At 42.2% G+C, this 22,689-nt stretch overlaps 1 protein-coding gene across 2 annotated transcripts in view; it reads right to left on the reverse strand.

The window, feature by feature from the left end:
* Positions 1-21,056, reverse strand: part of TAF4B (TATA-box binding protein associated factor 4b) — a 108,851-nt gene extending 87,795 nt beyond the window's left edge. For both annotated transcript variants that reach the window (XM_084780218.1, XM_084780217.1), the window contains exons 1-2: positions 20,336-21,056; positions 2,532-2,677 (exon numbers count right to left, since the gene is read on the reverse strand). In XM_084780218.1, coding sequence (XP_084636344.1) covers positions 2,532-2,677; positions 20,336-20,678 — 489 coding nt within the window. In that variant the 5' untranslated portion in view covers positions 20,679-21,056. The remainder of the gene's footprint in view (positions 1-2,531; positions 2,678-20,335) is intronic.
* Positions 21,057-22,689: the final 1,633 nt, after the last annotated feature.

A 22,689-nucleotide genomic window follows, 5' to 3' on the forward strand; every position in this document is an offset into this window, starting at 1 on the left:
CATACAGGCTAACAATATGATTATGAGCCCCAGAACCCATGGTGAAAAGACAGAACTGAGTCCTAACAGTGGTCCTCTGCCCTCCTCATAAGCACTGTAGCATATATGCACCCACACTCATACACACAATAAGAAAGTAAAAAATAAAATCTTAAACTTGATTTGTCATACAGAAAACAGACTCTTATTAAATATTTAATTATAAAGAAAAATCTGTTAGCCCATAGCTAAACCAAATGAGAAGGAAAATGGACTACTGACAGAGAAAATAACTAGCTGAGCAACTAGTATCAAAATTGGAAGTAGGACAAGCAAGATGATGATGACAAGCAAGTCTGATGATCTGAGTTCCCTCCTGATAAAAGAAGTGACTTCTGAAAGTTGCTCTCTGACATCCACAAGCGCAGCGATGACATGCACACTACCCCCCCCACATACACACACAAAACAAACAAATATAACAGTAAAGTTAAAAAGAGAAAAGGAAGGAGGAAAAGAGAGACGAGGAGAGGAAGGAAGGCAGTCAACCTTTGACACTGGGTGTCAACCTCAGTTACTCTATCTCTCACAGAACCTGAAGTGGCTGAGTTTGGCGCCACCAACTGGCCAGCAAGCCCTGGGAATCCTCTTCACTTTGGTGCTATAATTACAGGTGCACCTTGCATACAGTGAGTGTTAGAGATCAAACCCAAATCCTCAGGCTTGGGCTACAAGTACTTTCCCAACTAAATACATCCCTAACACCCGCACTTTCCAGTTACATAAAAATGTTCATAAGAATATTTTTAAAAAATCATTGACACAAACTAAATTTCAATTACATAAAAAGATAAACACCTACATAAAAGTTACTTCAAACAAGGCAAAACTAATGAAATATTAAAACAGATCCCTGACCATTGAGCTGTAACAAGAATAAATTAATATAAAAACAAACAGATCCCTGTATTACATAGAAGTAAATTCTATAATGTATGGATGAAAACAAATACTATAAGAAGTCTTACTAACTACAAATTTAAAATGAAAGAGATGAGGAGATGGCCCACTCAGTAAAGTGCTTGTTTCATAAGCATGAAGACCTGAGTTCAGACCCCAACACCATGTAAAAGTAAAAATACAACAAAAACAGGTGAGGGGTTGCTGGGGGAGGCATTGATAGGAGTATCCTGGGAGGCTCCTGATCATCTGTGACTTCCAGGTTCAATGAGAAACCTGCCTCAGAAAAAAACTGAAGAGCAACCGAGGAACATAGACAGTGAGTATCAGCCTCTGGCCTGCATATGCACAGGAACACACATGCAGGCACACAGCCACACACATATTGCATACGCACAGGAACACACATGCTGGCACACAGCCATACACATATTGCATACACACAGGAACACACATGCAGGCACACAGCCACACACATATTGCACACGCACAGGAATGCACATGCAGGCACACAGCCACACACATATTGCATTCGCACAGGAACACATATGCAGGCACACAGCCACACACATATTGCACACGCACAGGAACACACATGCAGGCACACAGCCACACACATATTGCACACGCACAGGAACACACATGCAGGCACACAGCCACACACATATTGCACACGCACAGGAACACACATGCTGGCACACAGCCACACACATATTGCATACTCACAGGAACACACATGCAGGCACACAGCCACACACATATTGCATACTCACAGGAACACACATGCAGGCACACAGCCACACACATATTGCACACGCACAGGAACACACATGCAGGCACACAGCCACACACATATTGCACACGCACAGGAACACACATGCTGGCACACAGCCACACACATATTGCATACGCACAGGAACGCACAAGCAGGCACACAGCCACACACATATTGCATACTCACAGGAACACACATGCAGGCACACAGCCACACACATATTGCATACTCACAGGAACACACATGCAGGCACACAGCCACACACATATTGCATACTCACAGGAACGCACATGCAGGCACACAGCCACACACATATTGCATACTCACAGGAACACACATGCAGGCACGCAGCCACACACATATTGCACACGCACAGGAATGCACATGCAGGCACACAGCCACACACATATTGATTGCATATGCACAGGAACACACATGCAGGCACACAGACACACACATATTGCATACTCACAGGAACACACTTGCAGGCACAGACACACACATATTGCACACACACAGGAACACACATGCAGGCACACAGACACACACATATTCCAAAACGACTCAGGATGATTATTTTCTTTCAGCAGAGGCACACTGCCCCTTTTGAACATTTCCTTTAAGGACAATAAAAATCACTGAGTATGAAGGTCCAACCTTCATTATTTTAGAATTACCAAGTACCAAAAAACTAAACTGGCATTTAATTTTAAAGTTGAGCAAAATTATCTCAAAATTTTACTGGCAAATATGTACATATTTCTATGAAGACAGAGGCTGAAAACCAAGTAGATTAAGGTAGATTAAGGTAGATTACCGGCACCGTACAGATCTTGACTGTTTGAGAGTTTGCTGGTACTGCTGGCCTTGGAGTTATGTTACTTGTGGTCTTGGCTCCTGTTACAGCTTGCTGAGGAGATACCAGCATCAACTGACCACTGTTACTTTTGATCAAAACTGTTCCTATAATTAAAAGAAAAACAACTGTTGACCCTGAAGCTGATAAATAAAACACAAGCATCACATATTTTTGTTTCAACACTGGGAAATGTTCGGAATAAATGCTTAATATATAATGAGCTTCATGTTCACTAATTACCATAAAATGGTAAAATATCTTAATTCAAAGCTACTTAAGATGAGTGTGCAACACATACCTGTAATTCTAAGACTAGGAAGCTGAGCCAAAGGAATTCAGGCTCAAGACCAAATGGCAGTACACAGTAAGAACCTGACTTTAAAAAAAAGAGCTAACCAAAATATTTTAAAATCAGCAGGGCAGTGGTGGCGCAAGCCTTTAATCCCAGTACTTAGGAGGCAGAGGCAGGCGGATCACTGTGAGTTCAAAGCCAACCTGGTCTACAAAGTGAGTCCAGGACAGCCAAGGCTACAGAGAAACTCTGTCTCCGGAAAAAAAATTTTTTAAATCTAAGCAGATGCTCCCAAAGTAGGCAAAGTACTTTTCCTTAGTGATACTGACACCACAACACTATATAAAGATGGACAGGGGGCTGGAGAGATGTCTCAGCAGTATGTGCTCATCTTTGAGAGGACTGGCATTCTGTTCTCAGCACCCATAGGCTTTCCCAGACCATTTTTACCCTGAAACTATGACCCCATTCAACATGCTCCCAAATCCGAAGCATTCTGAGCATGACACTGTTATAGTAAAACTGGAATCTAGCGATGGGCATGGTGGCACATGCCTTTAATCCCAGAACTCAAGGGCAGAGGCTGGGATAACTCTATGAGTTCGAAGCCAGCCTTGTCTACAAAGAGTTTTAGGACAACCAAGAAACTGTCTTGAAAAACAAACAAAGGAATCTACCTTACGTAAAGACATTCCATTGTTCCATAACAGTTAATTCCAATGGATGGATTAAGGATCTGGTAAGAGACAGGTTCACCATGAGATAATGTACTTTTCCTTCCCAGAATTCCCACTCCCTAGTGCAATCCCTCAGCTGCCATACTAAGAATAGTTAGACCCCAAGGACTTAACTCCAGCTCTTTTACAAGGTATATCTCCATCTTCAGTAGGGAAGACAAAAGTATCCCTCAGGTCCACACAGTATCCTGCTCCAATAGTAACAATGTCACTCAAAGAGAAGTGTGTCACAGGCTTGTCCCCCTAAATATCTCTTTAGATGAACTGATCCCCTCAAATGCTAAAATTTTTATTAAAAATTATGGTATATAAAAATAAATCCTCTTAGCCAGCCAATGGTGCACGCCTTTAATCTCAGTGCTCAGGAGACAGAGACAAGTGGATTTCTGAGTTCGAGGCCAGTCTGGTCTACAGAGTGAGTCCAGAACAGCCAGGACTACACACAGAGAAACCCTGTCTCAAAACAACAACAAGAACAATAATAATAAATCATCTTCACAGAAATAGAAGGATGAAACAAAAAAGGGAATAGAAAACAAAAACAAATATCAATGCTAAATTCAACTACATCAAAAATATAGGCCTAGATAGATGTTATTTTCCTAAGACTTGTCTTGGATTTAAAAATACAGCAAGCTTAAAACTGGGCATGGTAGTTTAGCCTATAATGTCAGCATGTGGGAAGCTAGGAACCCAAGAGTATCCTAACCTATACCCTGAGTCTGAGGCTAGTCTAAGCTAAATATGAAGACCCACTCTCAAAACAGAAAGGTGGAAATAAGGAAAATTGCACAAACAACAATAACCAGAAGAAAGCTACAGTAGTCATAATATACCAAACAAAACAGAGTCATTTAAAAAAGGGGGGGGGGGATACAAAAAGAATGTTTTGTAATGACAAAGACCTCAAAAAATGAGGAAGCTCCAACAATTTGGGCAGGTGGGATGGGGGTGTTGAGACAAGAACTCTCTGTGTAGCCTTGGCTGCTCTGGATTTGCTTTGTTGACCAGGCTGGTCTTGAATTCATAGAGTTCCACCTGCCTCTGCCTCCCCAAATGCTGGGATTACAGGTGTGCACCACTGTGTCGTGCTGGGCTGGATAGTTTTATATCAACTTTACACAAGCTAAAGTGATCTGAAAGAAAATTTCAATTAAGAAAATGCCTCCATAAGATGGTGTTGTAAGTGAGCCTGTAAGGCATGTTTTAAATGAGAGTCCAACCCTTTGTGCTTGTTACCATCCCTGGGCTGGTGGTCCTGGGATCTATAAGAAGTCAGGCGGAGCAAGACATGGAGAGCAAGCGTGTAAGCAGCACGATGGCCTCTGCATCAGCTCCTGCCCTGCTTGAGTTCCTGTCCTGACTTCTTTTTATAAAGAACGGCAATGTGGAAGTGTAAGCTGAATAAACCCTTCCCTCCCAAACTTGCTTTTGGGTCATGGTGTTTCACCACAGCAATAGAAATTCTAATTAAGACATTCATTAAAGGATGGGATATGCACACTGAGCAAAGGCTTACATAGTCCAAACTTGTCAATCAAAACCAAACTAAATTCCTTAACAACTAAACCCTTCCTTCTCAAAAGAAAATCTCAAAGGTCCTTAATATATTCTGAATCATATGGCCAGCTATCATTATTGATTTCTGATGCATATACTATGACTTTGCTTTAGAAAAAAGTTTCCTTGTTACTTTGCAACCTGTGCGGATACCTCCTTTATTTCAGTCCTTAAATAAGAGGCCAAGAATCTAGAAACAACTACGAGATTCTATCACAAGAAACAAAACTACAGAGCCTAAAATACATAAAGAAAAACTCTAAATGACAAGAAAAATAGTTCAACACTTGCAAAGTCTCCATTTTCAGCTAGGCATAATCCCCGCACTCAGGAGGCAGGAAAAAAAAAAACCACTCCATTTTTACTAAAAGAACTAGACAGATCAAGGGAGGCGATGTCAATGAAAATAGAGCATTTACACTATGGACAAGCAATGCCTAGGAACACCATCAAAAACTCACAGGAGACCAGGAGGGAAGGCCAAGATTTTTTTGAGGCAGGGTTCTCTGTGTAGCCTTGGCTGTCCTGGACTTGCTTTGTAGACCAGGCTGGCCTCACTCCCAGTGATCCACCTGCCTCTGCCTCCCAAGTGCTGAGATTAAAGGTGTGTGCCACCACACCTGGCTAAGAAGGCCAAGACTTAAAAAGAAATGTAAATCAAGTAAACTTCGTACACTTTCAGAGAATATTTTATCACACAGTGAGATTTTTATTTAAGGGGGCTGAAGTGATGGTTAAAAGCATTGGCTGCTCTTCCAAAAGACATAAGTTCAATTCCTAGCACCCACATGGCAGCACACAACTGTCTGCAATTCCAGTTTTAGGGGACCTGGCACCCTCACACAGACATATATGCAGGCAGAATACTAATGTACATAAAATTTAAAAATTTTTAAAGATTTTTATTTAAATGTACAGAGAAAAAAATTAAACATGGACTGTTCAAACTGGGTATGATGGTATTTGGTAATCCCAGCACCCAGGAAGATGAGGGCAAATCATTGCAAACTCAAGGTCAGCCTGGCTTACTTAAGCAAATTCTAGGCCAATCAGTACTACATGGGAGTAGGGGGTGCTGGAAAGATGGCTCAGAGATTAAGAATGCTTGTTGCTCTTTCAGAAAACCCTGAGCTCATTAGCAGCATGAAGCACCCATAAGAAGACTCACAGTCACCTGTAAGTAGCTCCAGGGGAATCTAAACTCTTAGAGCACCTACACTCATGGGCACCAATCCATACAGACAAACACATAAACACATAATTAAAAGTAAACAATAATAAAATCTAAAACCAAAAGCAACATTTACATTAGTACACAGAATAAGCCCTGATAAATTTAAAAGTACTGAAATCATAAATGTGCTGAGTCCAACTGTATGAAAGTAGAATTAACAGGAAAGGAGTTGATAAATTTTCACATATACAGATATTAAGCAATACATTCAGAAACCAATAGATCAATTTAAGAAATCATAAAGTAAATTGGAAAACATACAGAGATAAGTGACAATGAAAATGCAAACTAGCAAGATTTATGGGGTGTAGTCAATGTGATGTTTACAAGAAAATTCATAGCTACAAATATCTATCTTAAAAAGATTAAACCTGAGCTGGGCATAGGTGGCACACACCTTTAATCCCAGCTCTCAGGCTACACAGAGAAACCCTGTCTGGAAAAACAGAGAGAGAGACAGAGACAGAGAGACAGACTCAAACCATTAATATCCCATAATCTTGTGACACTGGAAGCAGAACAAACTGAAATCTAAAACAATTATATGTAAAGAAACTATAAAGATTACATCAAAGATAAATATGAAACAGAAAAATAATTGAGAAAAATTAATGAGCCGAAAACTTGGCTCTTTGAAAAGATTATCAAAACTGACAAATTTGCAGAATTGGTGGCATGGGCTTTTAATAAGATTAGGAAGCAGAGGCAGAAGGATCTCTGTGAGTGCCAGGACAGCTATTACTATATAGTAAGACCTTGTCTCAAAATAAAAACAAAAACAAAACAAAAAAACCTGACATCGTAGGCAACAAACAAACACCTCAAAAACCACTAAAATGTGGAATGACCAAGGGAGCAGTATCTCCAATTTGCCCTCAGCACCCATAGTATGGCCTTATTATTCTTCCCACTTTAACCTCATCGCCAAGTACAATGCTTGCTCAGCAAGCATCCTGTTTGTTTATAAGCAAACCATAGAGAAAAAATACTAAACAACTGTAAATCAGTAAACCAGATAAATTTATAAATGAAAGAGACAAATTCATAGAAATACACAAAGTACTGAACTTTATCATGGAGAAATAAACAATTTGAATATGTCTAAAAAAAAAAAAAAACAAGTAACAAATCAAAAAAGCATTCATACAATAAGCCCAAGTTTAACTGGCTCTATTGGTCAACTCTACCAAACATCGAAGGGGGGAAATAATGCTAAAAACTTGACATTTTCAAATAAATAACATTTAATTCATTTTGTCCGGTCAGTATTAGCTATACTAAAAACAGGCAAAGAGATCACAACAAATTATAAACCCTTTTAAACCATGCATACTAAAATTCCCAATCAATTATCAGCAAGCTGAATCTAGTATCAAACACAAGGACCAGTTATTAGCTCAAAGTGTGGTTCAGTAACTGAACATTAAGTAAAATACCTTACCAACAGAAAAAAAACAAAAACCAAACACAAAAACTATATGATCATATCAAGCAGAAGCATAACAAGCATTTGACAAAATCCAATGTCTTTTTCTTTTTCCTTTTTTGGTTTTGTTTTGGTTTTGGTTTTCCAAGACACGGTTTCTCTGTGTACCCTGGCTGTCCTGGACTCGATTTTTAGACCAGGAAGGCCTTGAACTCAACAGAGATCTGCCTGTCTCTCCCTCCCTGAGTGCTGGGATTATAGGTGTGTGCCACTGGGCATGACTCAATGCCTTTTAAAAAAAGATTTATTATTTTTCATTATATATTATATATACATACATATGTGTGTATATGTGTGTGTATATATATATATATATATATATATATATATATATATATATATATATATATATATACACACACACACACACACACATATATATATGAGGGGAGTATAGCACGTGAGTGCAGGCACCCAAGGCATCCAGATCAGAGCAGCAGATGCCCTGGAAGTGGAGTTACAAGTGATAAGCCTCCCAATGTACATGCTGAGAACTGAACTTAGGACCCTGCAAAAGCAGTACAAGTTCTGAACTGTTTAAGCCATCACCCCAGTCCTTTAATTTCTTTTTCTTTCAAATAAAAATATTCAACAAGATAGACATTTCCTCAATCTATAAAAGAGATCTAAAAACAAACAAACAAACAAACCTTAGCTAACATCACACTCATAGTGAAAGACAACAAGCTTCTGAGCTAGTACCAGGAAAAGGTGTTGGAGATGATGAATTTGGGCTGGGCACGGTGCACACACCCGTAATCCCAGCACTTGGGAGGTAGAGGTAGGTGGATCGCTGTGAGTTTGAGACCAGCCTAGTCTACAGAGCAAGTCCAGGACAGCCAAGGCTACCCAGAGAAACCTTGCCCACCATGCCCAGCACAACATGTTCTTATCTATAGAAAATTCTAGCAAATTTCCTAAGAATCCAGTAGAACTATTTATTAAGCTCAGCAAGGCAGGAAGAAAGCACAATCACTAAACAAGCAAAACAAGCAAACAAACAAAACATTTTTTGACATTTACAGTGAACAACTAAATGAAATTAACAATTCCACTGACAAAAGCATCAAAAACAATATACTTGAGAAACTGGGAGTAGTGGTGCACACCTTTAATGCCAGCACTTGGAGGATATTTGAAGGTTGTCTTCAATTCCAAGTAAGTACAGGCCAGCTGGAGATTTGAGACCATGACTCGAAAAACAACTCCCCACTCAAACAAAATTAAGAAAATAAGTATAAAACTATAAAATATGTAAGTAAAACTAAAAATATATTATGGAAAAATAAAATATCCAAATAAATGGGAAAACGCTCTGATGTTCTTGGATTGGGAAATATAGTACCTACTTTGCATGACTATTAAAGAGATTAAGTGAGAAGACACATGAAAAGGTCAAGTTCCAATAAACAACCCAAACCTAGTAAAAATTACTTTAAATACATAAGTGATGGACTGGAGAGATGGCTCCAGAGAGGTTAGGATCACTGACTGCTCTTCCAGAGGTCCTCAGTTCAGTTCCTAGCAACCACATGGTGGCTCACAACCATCTATAATGTGATATGATGCCCGCTTCTGGCCTGCAGGTGTGCATGCAGACAGAGCACCATATATAAATTTTTTAAATATAATAATTAATAATAATAATAATAATAATAATAATAATAATAATAATAATAGGCAAGCAGGGCATGGTGGCAAACACCTTTAATCCCAGCACTCTGATAGGCAGAGGCAGAAGGATCTCTGTGAGTTCGAAACCAGCCTGGTCTATAGAGTGAGTCCAGGACTGCCAAGATAATACAGAGAAACCCTGTCTTGGAAAACCAAAAAGAAAGAGAGAAAGGAAGGAAGGAAGGAAGGAAGGAAGGAAGGGAAAAAAAGAAAGAAAAAAGCCAAAAACAAACAAAAAAATACATAAAGGAAATTGAACAGTAGCCCCTTCTAGTAACTAAGGTGTATTTTTTCTACTTACAAAAGGTTGGGTAGCACTGCTTACTCATCCTATATAAAATAGGCAAGCAATACAACAACCAGATGTACATCAAACCTAAAGGATCATATGGGCCAAAATGGAGTACAGGAGTCCATTACTACTAGAAAAAGATTTACAACCTCTCCTCCTACACAGACCAGAGCCCCAAAACTCCTGAGGCTGTAGAAAACAATGGATCCAATTCTTTGCCTTTCCCACTTTAAACCCGGGCATCCAGAGGGATCAAAGAACTTCACTTTCAATCCAGTGCAGCTGTGCCAGCAATTGGTTCCTAAAGTATTCTTTTTTCTTATTTTCTACTTGCATGTGTGTGTACGGGTGCGCGTGTGTGCGCACATGCTCACACGAGTGTGTGCATCATGTGTTTTGTTTGTATATTATTCAGTTCCATTTTAAAACTGTTGTTTGCACTTCCCTTCACTTTTCTATGTCTTTTTTATTTGCTATATTCTTTAACCACATCTTATACTCTTCCTCTTATTCTTACGTTTTTTTTCTCTCATTATCTCTTTTTACTTCCAAATGATAACCCCTTATAGCCATAACAATTTCTAAAATCTGTGGATCTTTTGTAAAGATTTATTTATTCTATTTTAGGTGCATGAATGGTTTGCTTGCATATATGTACATGCACTTTGAGCATGACTGGTACTTGTTGAAGTCAGAAGAAGGTATCACCTCCCCGGAACTGGAATTACGGATAAGTGTGAGGAAGAGCTAAAAATTGAGCCCAGGTCCTCTGCAACAGCAAGGACTCTTACCTGATGAAATATCTCTCCAATCCCCAAATCTGGGGATCTTCTTCTTTCTTTAGTTGTTTGAGACAGGGTCTCTCTGTGTAATAGCCCTGGCTCTCCTGGACTTGCTTTTGTAGGCCAGGCCAGCCTCGAACTCAAAGCAATCCGCCTGCCTCTGCCTCCTGAGTGCTGGGATTAAAGACATGAGCCACCACGCCTGGCTAAGTCTGGGGATCTTAACAGTCTCCCAACTACTACTACTTTCCTTTCCTAGCTATTTTATTCACTTCAATCTCTCTCTTCAAAGTTGATCTAATACTTACTCTGTCTTTTCAAAGTCCATTAAATACTTAATTTTTATCCTTATCCATCCCACTCTTAATCGTAATAACAGATATCTGTGTATACCGAATACTATCTTTGGTTGTTCATCTTCCAAAAGTAAGTAAAGTCAAAGTGGCTGCTATTATTAATTGCCTAGTATAACAATTGCATAATGGTACTATCAAGCAGTTATGTATGCTTTCCCAGTTAAATTCATACCCCAGAAATGAAGTAGAACTTATGCCAGGTCCCCAGAGGCCCCTGATCTAAGGAATTATTTTCTGAACTACTCACTCTTGGCTACTACACCCAACTCACAAAACATTGCAAACTAAACTAACATTTACTTGAACTAAAAGCATATAGTTGAAAGAAATAGATGCTGGGCATGGTGGCACAAACCTTTATTCCCAGCACTAGGGAGGCAAAGGCAGGCAGATCTCTGTGAATTTCAGGCCAGCCTGGTCTACTGAGTGAGTCCAGAACAGCCAGGACTGCTACACAAAGAAACTCTGTCTCCAAAACAAAACAACAAAAAGAAACCCACAAAAAGCCAAAACAACAAAGCTCCTTCAAAAATTCACATTCCTTAGCAAAGACATCTAACGAGTGTCAGTCAGTCAGATAAAACCTCAAGGAGCTCACAACAATGCTTAGAAGTAAGTTCAAAGACAGACATGAGCAAATAAATAAGGAAAGGGTGGATGGTGTGAAAGGAGATTCCAACAAATACTTAAGGGAAAAGCAAACCAACATGAAATGCTAGAAATTAAGTCAAATAAAAAATTCTGTGGAAAGTCTCAGCAATAGAATAGATCAAGTAAAGAATGGAATATCCAAGTTTGAAGACAAGGTGGAAGAACTGTAACAATCCAAGGACAAAGATAAAATAATAAGGAATTATGAGATATATACAATACTCTGAAGGAAAAAAGAGTATGGTTGTAAGAGTAGAAGAAGGGGTAGAATCTCATCCTAAAGGCATACAAAACATCTTTAAAGAATCATAATGGAAGATGGCTGGAGTTGCAAAAAAAGATGCCAATCTAGATACAGTAGGCATTTAGGACATGAAGGTCCCAGAGGCCCTCAAAACCACACATGTAATTACCATTACTCATTAGCCCATGAGAACAAAATGGTAAGACACTACTGCTGAAGGCACTCCATACTTTGGTTACAAGACATAGAGAAACCAAGCTAGAACTGACCTGACAAGATCTTCCATGCTAGAAGGTACTATGGCAGGCAATGGGGAAGAACTGGCATTAATGGTAATAAAGCAAACCACACATGAAACAAGATGGCGCCACTGCAATAGTGACATGACAGGAAGGTAAACAGCTACTTCCAGATTGGATGTAAAGCCAGTTCCATAAAAGGGCATTGATGCCTGCCTGGAGTTGTAAACTGGTCAAACCCATATCTCGGAAGGCTATAGGCCTTAAGGTAAGGCACCCTACTACCGCGATCTTTTTTAAACAGACAAATTTCAAACTCCTGTAAATATATGTTTACACACATAGATTGGGCTGCCTTCAACTTTGGTCAAAACAGCTTCTCTCAGCAGTGGTCAGCAGTTAATGCAGACTCATAACTGATCAAAGTGATGAGTAAGTGACTACTGAGTACTCAGCCCTAAATGGAACATCCATTATCAACCCCTGCCAAGCTCAGAGAACACCAAGGAAGAGGGAATGAAAAGAATATGAGTCACAAATGGCAATGAGCACAGGTTACCTACCCAAAAACTGCTCAGGATAAAGCTAAACAAGATCACTCCCATGGGTAGCATTAACTGAACTCAATTGTGTTAGCTTAAAAAAGAAAGGTGACATGAATGCGGAGTAGGCATGTTGGGTGCCTAGGGGAGTGGAATGGGGAGCTGGGGTGGATATGATGGAGACACACTTTTACAAGTACAAAACTGTCAAGGAATGAAAGGTATTCTATTTTCTAAATCGGCAGCGGTAGTGGGTGAAGAGAGGGAAGAAGGCAGGAGGGGGAGCAGAGAGAAATGAGCATGGAGATCAGACCTGAGGAGCGGGGGTAAGACAGAAGGGCTTAGGGCTTGCAGAGCGAAGGGAACCCATGGCCAGGGGCATCTGTGACAAGCTAGACTTAAAACAGGGTAGGCTTCTGGAAGGATATAGAGGTGACTCTAGCTGAGACTCCTAGTACTGGGGGTCATAGAGACTGTAGAGGACGCCCTCTAACTAGACAAGGCTCCTAGTGGAGGGAGGAGAACACCCACCCACCCACAAAAACTTTGACCCAAAATTTACCCTGCTTACAAGATGTACAGGGATAAAAATAGAGCAGAACTGAGGGAATGTCCAACCAATCAACCAATGCCTGGGGCAACCTGAGACCCACCCATGCGAGAGAGCCAACCCCTGACACTATTAAGGATACTCCACTGTATTCCCAGACAGGAGCCCATCAGAGTTTTCCTCTGAGGTTCCACCCAGCATCGGTTGGAAACAGACACTGAGACTCAAAGCCAAACATTGGGCTAAGCATAGGGAGTCTAGTGGAAAAGTGGGGGAAAGGATAAAAGGATCTGGAGGAGACAGGAGCTCCACAAGAAGAGCAATACAGCCAACTAACCAGGGCCCAGAAGGGCTTGCAGAGACTGAAGCCCCAACCAAGGGCCATGCATGGACTGGACCCACCTCCCCTACACAGATGTATGTGATAGGCAGCATGGGCTTCATGTGGGTCCTCTAGTAAGAGGAGTGGGTGCTGTCTCTGACGTGGACTCTGTTGTCTGCTTTTCAATCACTTCTACCTAACTGGACTGCCTTACCAGGCCATAGGGGAAAAGGAAGCGCTCAATCCTAATGCGACTTGATGAGCTGCGGGGGGGTTGGAGGGCGGCGACTTCCCCTTTTCTGAGAAATAGGGGATGGGGAGTGGAGGAAGAGGGGCAGGTAGAACCAAGAGGAGAGGAGGAAAGGGACTACAACTGAGATGTAAAATGAATTCACTACTTAATTAACTAGTTTTTAAAAAAGATATTCTATTTTCTAAAAAAAAAAAAAAAAACCAACAAAAAAAAAACCTGGGTAACAAATTACCCGTTCCTCTATTAATATTATTTCAAAAGCTGCCTAGTATTCATTCTCTACCTCACATATAAATTAGTGGTCTACTTTTTTGCTCTGTGAACTGTTGTGTTTCAATGGCAGAGTCTGATGTGAATGGAAATGCTTTGATTTTTCCATATTCTCAGCATTTGTAAATAGTGTCCTGAAAGAGGAACAAATCTATAAAAATCTAGATCCAGAAAAACTCTAACTCAACTGCTACAATTCAAAATACCTGACTAGTGACTTTCTAGTCTCTTCTCAAATAACGTAGTTAGGAAAAGTGAGATACACAGCCATCACTCTTCCAAAAGAATACTAGAAATGCAAGCCCTTGATACACAAACAAAATGTGTTTCCCTTTGGCATCCATAAGACACAGGGTTTATAACCATATTAAATTACCTTAGTTACATTTTCTCACTTAGTTCTGTACATACATGTATGTCTAAGCTGTATTCTTCTCTAGGTACCATGAGCCAAAATCCTAATTTTTCATATAATTTCCCACAGAGAGTTTAAAGCCACTTTTATTGCCCCATTTTCATTTCCTAATTTAGTAAAAAAAATAATAATTAGATCACTAGGCTTTAAGCATCCTTCATTGATCAAAATAGAGCCTGATTTACCAAAGCAGGGTTTTGTTTTATTTTGGGTTTTTTTGTTTTCTGGTTTGGTTTGGTTTTTTTGTTTTTTGTTTTGAGATAGGGTCTCTCTGTGTAACCTTGGCCATCCTAGACTCACTTTGTAGACCAGGCTGACCTCAAACTCAGCGATCCGCCTGCCTCTGCCTCCTGAGTGCTGGGATTAAAGACATGTGCCACCACCCCCGGCTCGCCAAAGCAGGTTTTATTTCTCTATTAAATTTCACCTTTTAAGGTAGACACATAAGGGCCATAGTTGGTGGTGCACACCTTTAATCCCAGCACTTGGGAGGCAGAGGCAGGCAAATCTCTGTAAATTCCAGGCTAGCCTGGTCTACAAAGTGAGTCCAAGAAAACCAGGGCTCTGTTTAAAAAAAAAAGACACATAACACTTTAAGTGATTATTTCTTTACATATTTGTTGTTATGAATGCATTGATTATTTTTCAAAAATAATAATGTTAGAGAAGAAAATAAGACTAAAATAATCTATGGAAATTTAGAAAACCTATTGGATTTCCAAGAGAGGAATGTTGTCTCTCTTACTTACTGATGTATTTATTCATAGTATTCAGCACTGAACCCAGCTTATACTGCAATTATCAATACATAACAAAATACACTTTTGGCCATGTTATCTACCCCAACAAAAAAATCATAGTGTGTACATAACCTAAGTGCAAAAACATACACTTTAGTAAATAATAAAAAATAACGAGCAACCAACCTAAATGGGTAATAAAGGAACTATTAAATAATAAATTATGCTGCCATTAAAATGTAAACTTGTTGGATACTGAGAGGCTCAGGAGGTAAATGAGCTTACCACCAAGCCTGAGAGCCTAAGCCTGGAGCTCACATGGTGGGAGAGAACTGACCCTTACAAGCTGTCCTCTAACTTCCATGTGATCAACCCGCTCCCAAAAAGTATAATAAAGAAAAATTAAGCTTTTTCTGGGCATGAGAGAAAACACCTGTAATCCTAGTCCTCTGAAAGCAGAGGCAAGAGGGTCACAAGTTCAAGACCTCAAACTCAGAGACCTGCCTACCTCTGCCTCCTGAGTGCTGGGGATTAACGGCATGCCTCACCCTAACCAGACTAGCTGGTGTTTAAAAAGTAAGAAGGAAGCTGGGGCTGCTCAGTGGTAGACTGTTTGCTTAGTACACACAAGGCCCTGTATTAAATCCCCCAAACAGCCAAAACCTTAAGAAAAGAACGTTTTCACATATATCTACTCATACACACAAGTCCAGAAGCTAGGGATGTTAGGCCACAGCTGTCATCCCAGAATGCCTACGAGCCTAGCACTGGGGGAGGGAGCTAACGGCAGCTTGGACGACAAAGTGAGTGAATTATGGCTGCAGGAAGGCTTAGGGGAGCCAGACCTAGAGCAAAAGCAAGCGGTAACACTGAGTTGTGCAAGGACAGAAGAGGACTGGGAGCAATACTAGGGCGGCAAATTTGAGGACTGCTGTGACTTTCTCTGGGAGGGTAACTACAGACACACACAGACAGACAGACACAAACACACACACACACACACACACACACACACACGCCTCTGACACTGCATAAACTAACTCAGAAACGGCCACACGGACCTAACTATCCCACATGTTTCCCTAAGGAGTGTGCTGAAGAGAGGACAGAAACCTTTCATTTCCTCATAAATGCCCCTGTACTTTTTATGTTTAGCCCCTACTCAGTAGAAAAACCTGTAGTCACGCATGTTTGCTTTCTGTTTCAAGATTGATTTACTCAGTGTGGAGAGAAGTGTGTACATGGAAGCCAGAGGCTAACTTGGGGAATCATTTCTCTCCTTTCATCTTGTTGTTGTCCTTTTCTCTGATCTCACCTTAGGATGGTAGATATTAAAAATGTATAGCACTGCATCCAGCTTTTTACATGAGTTCTCAACCAGTGGGTCCAGACCCCCACAGGGGTGGGGCGTGGGGGGGTGGTATCACATTATCCTGTATACCAGACTAGTAAGAGTAGAAAATTACAGTTGAGCCGGGCGTGGTGGCGCACGCCTTTAATCCCAGCACTCGGGAGGCAGAGACAGGCGGATCGCTGTGAGTTAGAGGCCAGCCTGGTCTACAAAGCAAGTCCTGGACAGCCAAGGTTACACAGAGAAACCCTGTCTCAAAAAAAACCAAAAAATGAAAAATTACAGTTAATGAGTGAAGTAGCAACAAAATAATAGTTTTATGGTTGGGATCACCACACCCTTTAACTATATTAAAGGGTGAAAGCATTAAAAAGGTTGAGAACCACTGTGTTAAGGGATCAAATTCAGGCTTGTTTGTCTGGTGCTTTGTTCAGCCATCTACTCAGGCCCCTTGCTTTGAGACAGGATCTCACTGTACAGTAGACAAGGCTGGCCTTAACCCTGAGGCAATCCTCCCAGCCTCAGCTTCCTCATTGCAATTATAGGCTGAATTCTCCAATTAGAGGGGTTGTATATTCTCAGACCTTGCTGGTATACATATTCTAAAAAACAAGTTCTATCCAAAGGAAACTCTGAAAGAAGTAAATTAAGAACTGACACACAGCAGGGCGTGGTGGCATATGCCTTTACTGCCAATACTTGGGAGGCAGAGGCAGGTGGATCTCTGTGAGTTCAAGGTCAGTCCGGGTCTACAGAGAGAGTTCTAGCCAGGGCTGTCACACAGAGAAACCCTATCTCAAAACAAACAACAACAAAACAAAACAACAACAAAAAAGAACTGATACACATTCTTGAGGAGCTGTTAATCATCAGTGCATGAGAAGTGTGTAGATGTGATTTCATTCTATTGACTTATACTACACAGCGATCACAAGTCCTTTAAACATTTCTCCTCCCTTGTGTAGAGCTTCTTCAATAATATAAAGACTTAGGCTGTGATCTTACTTTACTGTTATAAAACTCAAACCCATTTCAGTTTGGGCTTCTTGATTTAGAAAATACAAGTTTACACTCACAAATCTTTAAGTCACCTTTCGGCAGTTGCATTCCATGAAGAATACGTACACATTTATACCTAAATAGAGCTGGATTCGAATCCCCTCTGAATTCTACGAGTTACTTGCCTGGCATTGGGCAATTATCTCCTTACCCTCATCTATCCTATCTTTTCCTTATTCTCTCTCTTTCTATTATGAGGAGAGAAATACAATGTGTTAACAGTGATTACATGGCAAGCCCTCAGTAAATAAATTGCTACAACTTATCAGCAACCTTTCCCCCGCGACAATGTTTCCTATCTTAATACTTTTTAAAAATGTTTCTACAAAATTTCAATGATGCTGGGTGGCAGTGGTGCAGCCCTTTAACCTCAGCAGTAAGGAGAAAGAGGCAAGAAGAGCTCTTTGGGTTAGGGCAGCCTGGTCTACAGATTGAGCTGCACGATAGCCAGAAAACCCCTGGGGGAGGGGAAAGCAGACTTCAATGACTAGACAAGAATGTATACTGTAACAAAGCAGCAAGTCAAAACACACTCACCACTACTTTGTAAGACTGTGGGCAGGGTAACAACTTAGAACTGTCAAATGCTGTATCCAGTGATTTACTATTTTACAAGTGGAGGTACCTTGTGTACCTCACAACACTGAAAGACTTCTGTGAAATTCCCAGAACATAATATGTTCAGGATGTCCATAACCAAATGCAGCAATAGCCCCAGTGTTAATAAGGGTTACTATTGCTATGATGAAACACCATGACCAAAGCAACTTAGGGAGAAAAGGGTTGTTTTTTTGTTTGTTTGTTTGTTTTTGCTCACAGTTCCAAATAACAGTTCATCATAAAAAGAGGTGAGGGTGAGCCTGGCATGGCAGCACAAACCTTTAATCCCAACCCTGGACGGGGGCAAGAGGATTTCTGTGAGTTCAAGGCCAGCCTGGTCTACTAGTCCAGGACAAGCAAGGATACAGTGAGAAACCCTGTCTTGAAAAACCAAAACAAACAAAAAGCAGTGAGGGCAGAAATCTGGAGGCAAGAGCTTATGCAGAGGCCATGGAGGAGGATGCTTACTGACCTGCTCGTCATGGATTGTTCAGTCTGCTTTCTTTTAGAACCCAAGGCCAGGGATGGCACCACCCAGAATGGTCTGGGCTCTCTCCCATCAATTACTACTTAAGAAAATGCCCTACAGATTTGTCTACAGCCTGATCTTATATAAGCATTTTCTTAATTGCGGCTTCTTCCTCTCTATGACTTTAGTTTGTATGAAGCTGATATAAAACTATCCTACACACACCTCCCCCGCCCCCAAAAAAAGCCTCTGTCCTTTTGCTAGGAGATACTAAAGAAATCTTTTCAGTTAATGTTTCCATTTCTTTGGCATCCAAATTCTTTTTCCCTCCCTCCCTTTTTCTCTCTGATATTCCAGACAGGGTTTCTCTGTGTAGCATTGGCTGTCCCAGACTCCCTTTGTATACCATGCTGGCTCAAACTCAGAGATCTGTTTGCCTCTGCCTCTTGAGTGCTGGGATTAAAGGCATGCACCACTATGCCCGACTTTAATTAAGGCTCTTTTGGCTGTCTTTTCTTTTCTTTTCAGCACTAACTATCAACATGTTAAATTTCTACTTTCTGCTTAGAAATTTTAATGGAAGCCAAATCAAGATTTTTTCAATTAAGGAACAAGTAACAACCCCTCAGACATTTACAGTATTGTAAATTATTCTGGTGGCCCACGCCTGTAATCCCAGCTTTCTGGGAGGCAGAGGCAGAAGGATCTCTGTGCGTTCAAGGCCACCCTGGTCTACAAATTGAGTCCACGACAGCAATGGCTATTACACAAAGAAACCCTCTGGGAAAAAAGACAAAATGTAAATTATCACAAACCAAAACTTTTATGCAGATTATAAAGGACAGTCCAACAGAATAATAAGCTTCCAATGGATAAAAAGCAAAGACTCATTAACACAACACTCACACATCACATCACACACAACCGTTGTACGGCTCAGATTTGTCAACACCGGCACTTGTTCTCTACCGAAAGGATTCTTCTAACTTAAAATTACATTTATTGCACATCTAAGATGTGTAGAAGGCAGCAGTTGGCCAGGTGCAGTTACACACACAAGTAATCCTAGCTCTTGGAAGGAGACAACAGGAGCCCAAGGTCATCTTCCCCTACACATCGGAGTTCAAAGCCACCCTGGACTACAGGAGACCTTATCTCAAATGGGGAAAAAAAAAAAAAGAAGAAAGTAATCGCTTCTGCAGTAAACTTATTTTAAGTCGCTTAGATGTAAAAACCTCTTTGTCCTCACTTTCAAAAGCTTTCTTTTTAAAAGATATCTTTTTTCCTGATCCTTACTCCACATGAAAATTAAGTCCAGCTAGTCCCTATGTCCCCATCTAGGTGCCAGCCAATGCCACCAGGGACATCCTGAAAGTGCTTCTTCCAGATCTGACTGTGTCACTTCCATGGAAAGACCGCTTCCTTAGACACGAAACGCAGTAACCAACCTAGAGGTTATAAGAATGGTAAGGCCAAGTCACTGCCCGCAAGCTTGCTACAAAGTCAAGATTCTGAGCTCTCCTGGCTCCAAATTCCCCAGTTACAGGTAAATTCCTCAGTTACGAGAGGTTAGAGGGGACGGGACAACACGACACGCTGCCATGTCCCCGAGTCACCTCAGGCGAGCAGGGATGTTCCACGTACCTGGAGGAAGCTGCAGATTAGCAGGCAGCTGGATTGTCGTGGTGCCCGGAGTTTTCACGGTGACTATTTGAGGAGCGGGCAGCCTAGGGCTGCCGAGTTTCGGAAGGGCAGGGACGGGAACCACTTTTGTCACTAGGGTCCCAACTGGGGATGACAAGGGCTGGGGCGTCACTGGCTCCACGCAGACACTGACAGGAGCCTTAGTCACAGGGCCCAGGGCCACCGGGGTGCTCTCCACCCGCACCGGCATCGCGGCGGCTGGGGCCATGGCCACGGCCCCCGAAGCGCTCGCGAGGACAGGAGCAGCGGCGCCGCCGGCCGGCTCCGTGAGGCCCGCCGGCATCCCCCCCTCAGGGACTCAGCGGCAGCGACGCTGCCCTTCCCGGAACTGAAGCAGGCGACAGCCGACTGACTCGGTCGCAGTCCAGGCGCCGCAGCATCGCGCGGGGCACACGCGCGCTCCGGGCCCGGCCGGCGGCGGCGACACCGCCGGGCACTCCCTCTTCAGCGGCGCTCACACGTGCGCGCCTCAGCCCCGGTGCCGCGGCAGAAGCGCCCGGATCGGCAGCTCCCTCGGGGCGTCACTTCAGTTCCCACCCGGGGAGCTTTAAGTCTGCGCTTCCCCGCCAGAAATTTCAAAACCCTCCAGACCCGCGGAGCCCGTCCTCGCCCCGACACACGCTCCGCACAGCCGGCGGCGCAGCGCTGCCAGCCATGTTTATATAGCCACGCGGAGGCCGTGCGCACGCGCCCTGGCAGCCCCCGCCGCCCGGGGCTTCCCTGGAGCCCGGCCTTCTGATTGGTCGGCGAGAGGAATCGCGCTCGTGACGTCACGAGGGGCGGGTCCGGAGTGGCTCAGAATCTTCCTCTAAATTCTGAGCGCCCAGGGGCAGGTTCCCGGAAAGTTATCACGTGCGGGCGGCGGGCTGCGCGGGCTGGACTGCGCCCCTGCGCCCCTGGCTGGCTCGCCCGGCCCGCGGAGCGCCTCGGAAAACCTACACCCGCCTTTCCTAGGACGGGAAACCTCAAGAAAACAGTGCGGAGAACTGATTCTGGAGAAGGCAGAATTCAGTAACTCAGTGCCAGTTTCTGGATTTTTTTCTTCGGCGTCACTGGAAAGAAAACCTTACAAAAATTTTCATTACAGTAGACATTGTGAAAGTCAGAATAGTGTATAATTTTATCGTTTTAAAAAAAATAATTAGACTTGGAATGCCTAGAACATAAACTGGATTTTTTTTTTTATTCCTCCTTACCGGCTTAGATGTCTGTATCCACTATTAGCTTATTTGTTTTTATTGAATTTTCTTTAGACTGGGTCCCGGTATTAGCCCTGACTGACCTTGGACTCTGCCTCCCTGTGCTAGCATTAAAGGCTTGTACCACACACCTGAATCGTCTATTTTATTTTTTGTTTTTTCAAGACAGGATTTCTCTGTATAGCATTGGCTGTGGTGCACTCGCCTTGTAGACCAAGCTGGCCTCCTGAGTGCTGGGATTACAGGCTTGTGCCACCATGCCTGGTTTATTTTATTTTTTATTTTTAGACAGGCTCTCAAAATGTGGTTTAGGATGATCTCAAACTCACTCTTCAAAGTGTAGTAATCCTTCTGCTTCGGCTTCGTAAATGCTATTTCCTGGCCTATTTAAATTGTTTACATGTCGCAGGCGCGGTAGTGCATGCCTGTAATCACAGCATCCGGGGAGGAGGAGGAGGAGGAGGAGGAGGCGGGCGGATGGCTGCGAGTTCAAGGCAAGGCGAGTCCAAGACAGACAAGGCTACACAGAGAAACCCTGTCTGGAGGGGAATAAAGAAGAAAGTTTACATGTCATCTGCTGGGAAACTAGGACAGGTCTGATTCTTAATCTTCAAATTCCAGCTCTTTGGGGGTGGAGGGAGTAGAGGGGTTCGAGTCAGGGTTTCTCTGTGTAGCTCTGGCTGTCCTGGAACTCACTCTCTCTGTAGACCAGGCTAACTTTGAACTCAGATCCAGCTACCTCTGGCCAGCACCCCACCCACCCTCACACCGAGCTCCTCACCCTTACCCCAGTGCTGGCTCCAGATCTAAGATCTTAAGTGCATTCAGTCTACTTTTTTTTTTTTCTCACTTAAAATGTGTATTTTTTTTTATTGAAGTTTTAAAAAGAAATTTTTTAACCAGACAAAAGGATGCACAACATTTTAATCTATTATATGATACTGTCTTGTCCTGTGGTGATCATGTTTAGTCAGCTGTCCATAATATACAATACTGGATCCAGGCACCTTACCTGAGACCTTGTATACTTTTTTTTTTTAAGCAAATGATACCATACTGAGGGGTGCTTAGCTCTAGGGGGGTCCCATCCCCCCT

Source organism: Acomys minous (assembly GCF_964271855.1).
Source record: "Acomys minous genome assembly, chromosome: 4".
Classification (NCBI taxonomy): domain Eukaryota; kingdom Metazoa; phylum Chordata; class Mammalia; order Rodentia; family Muridae; genus Acomys; species Acomys minous.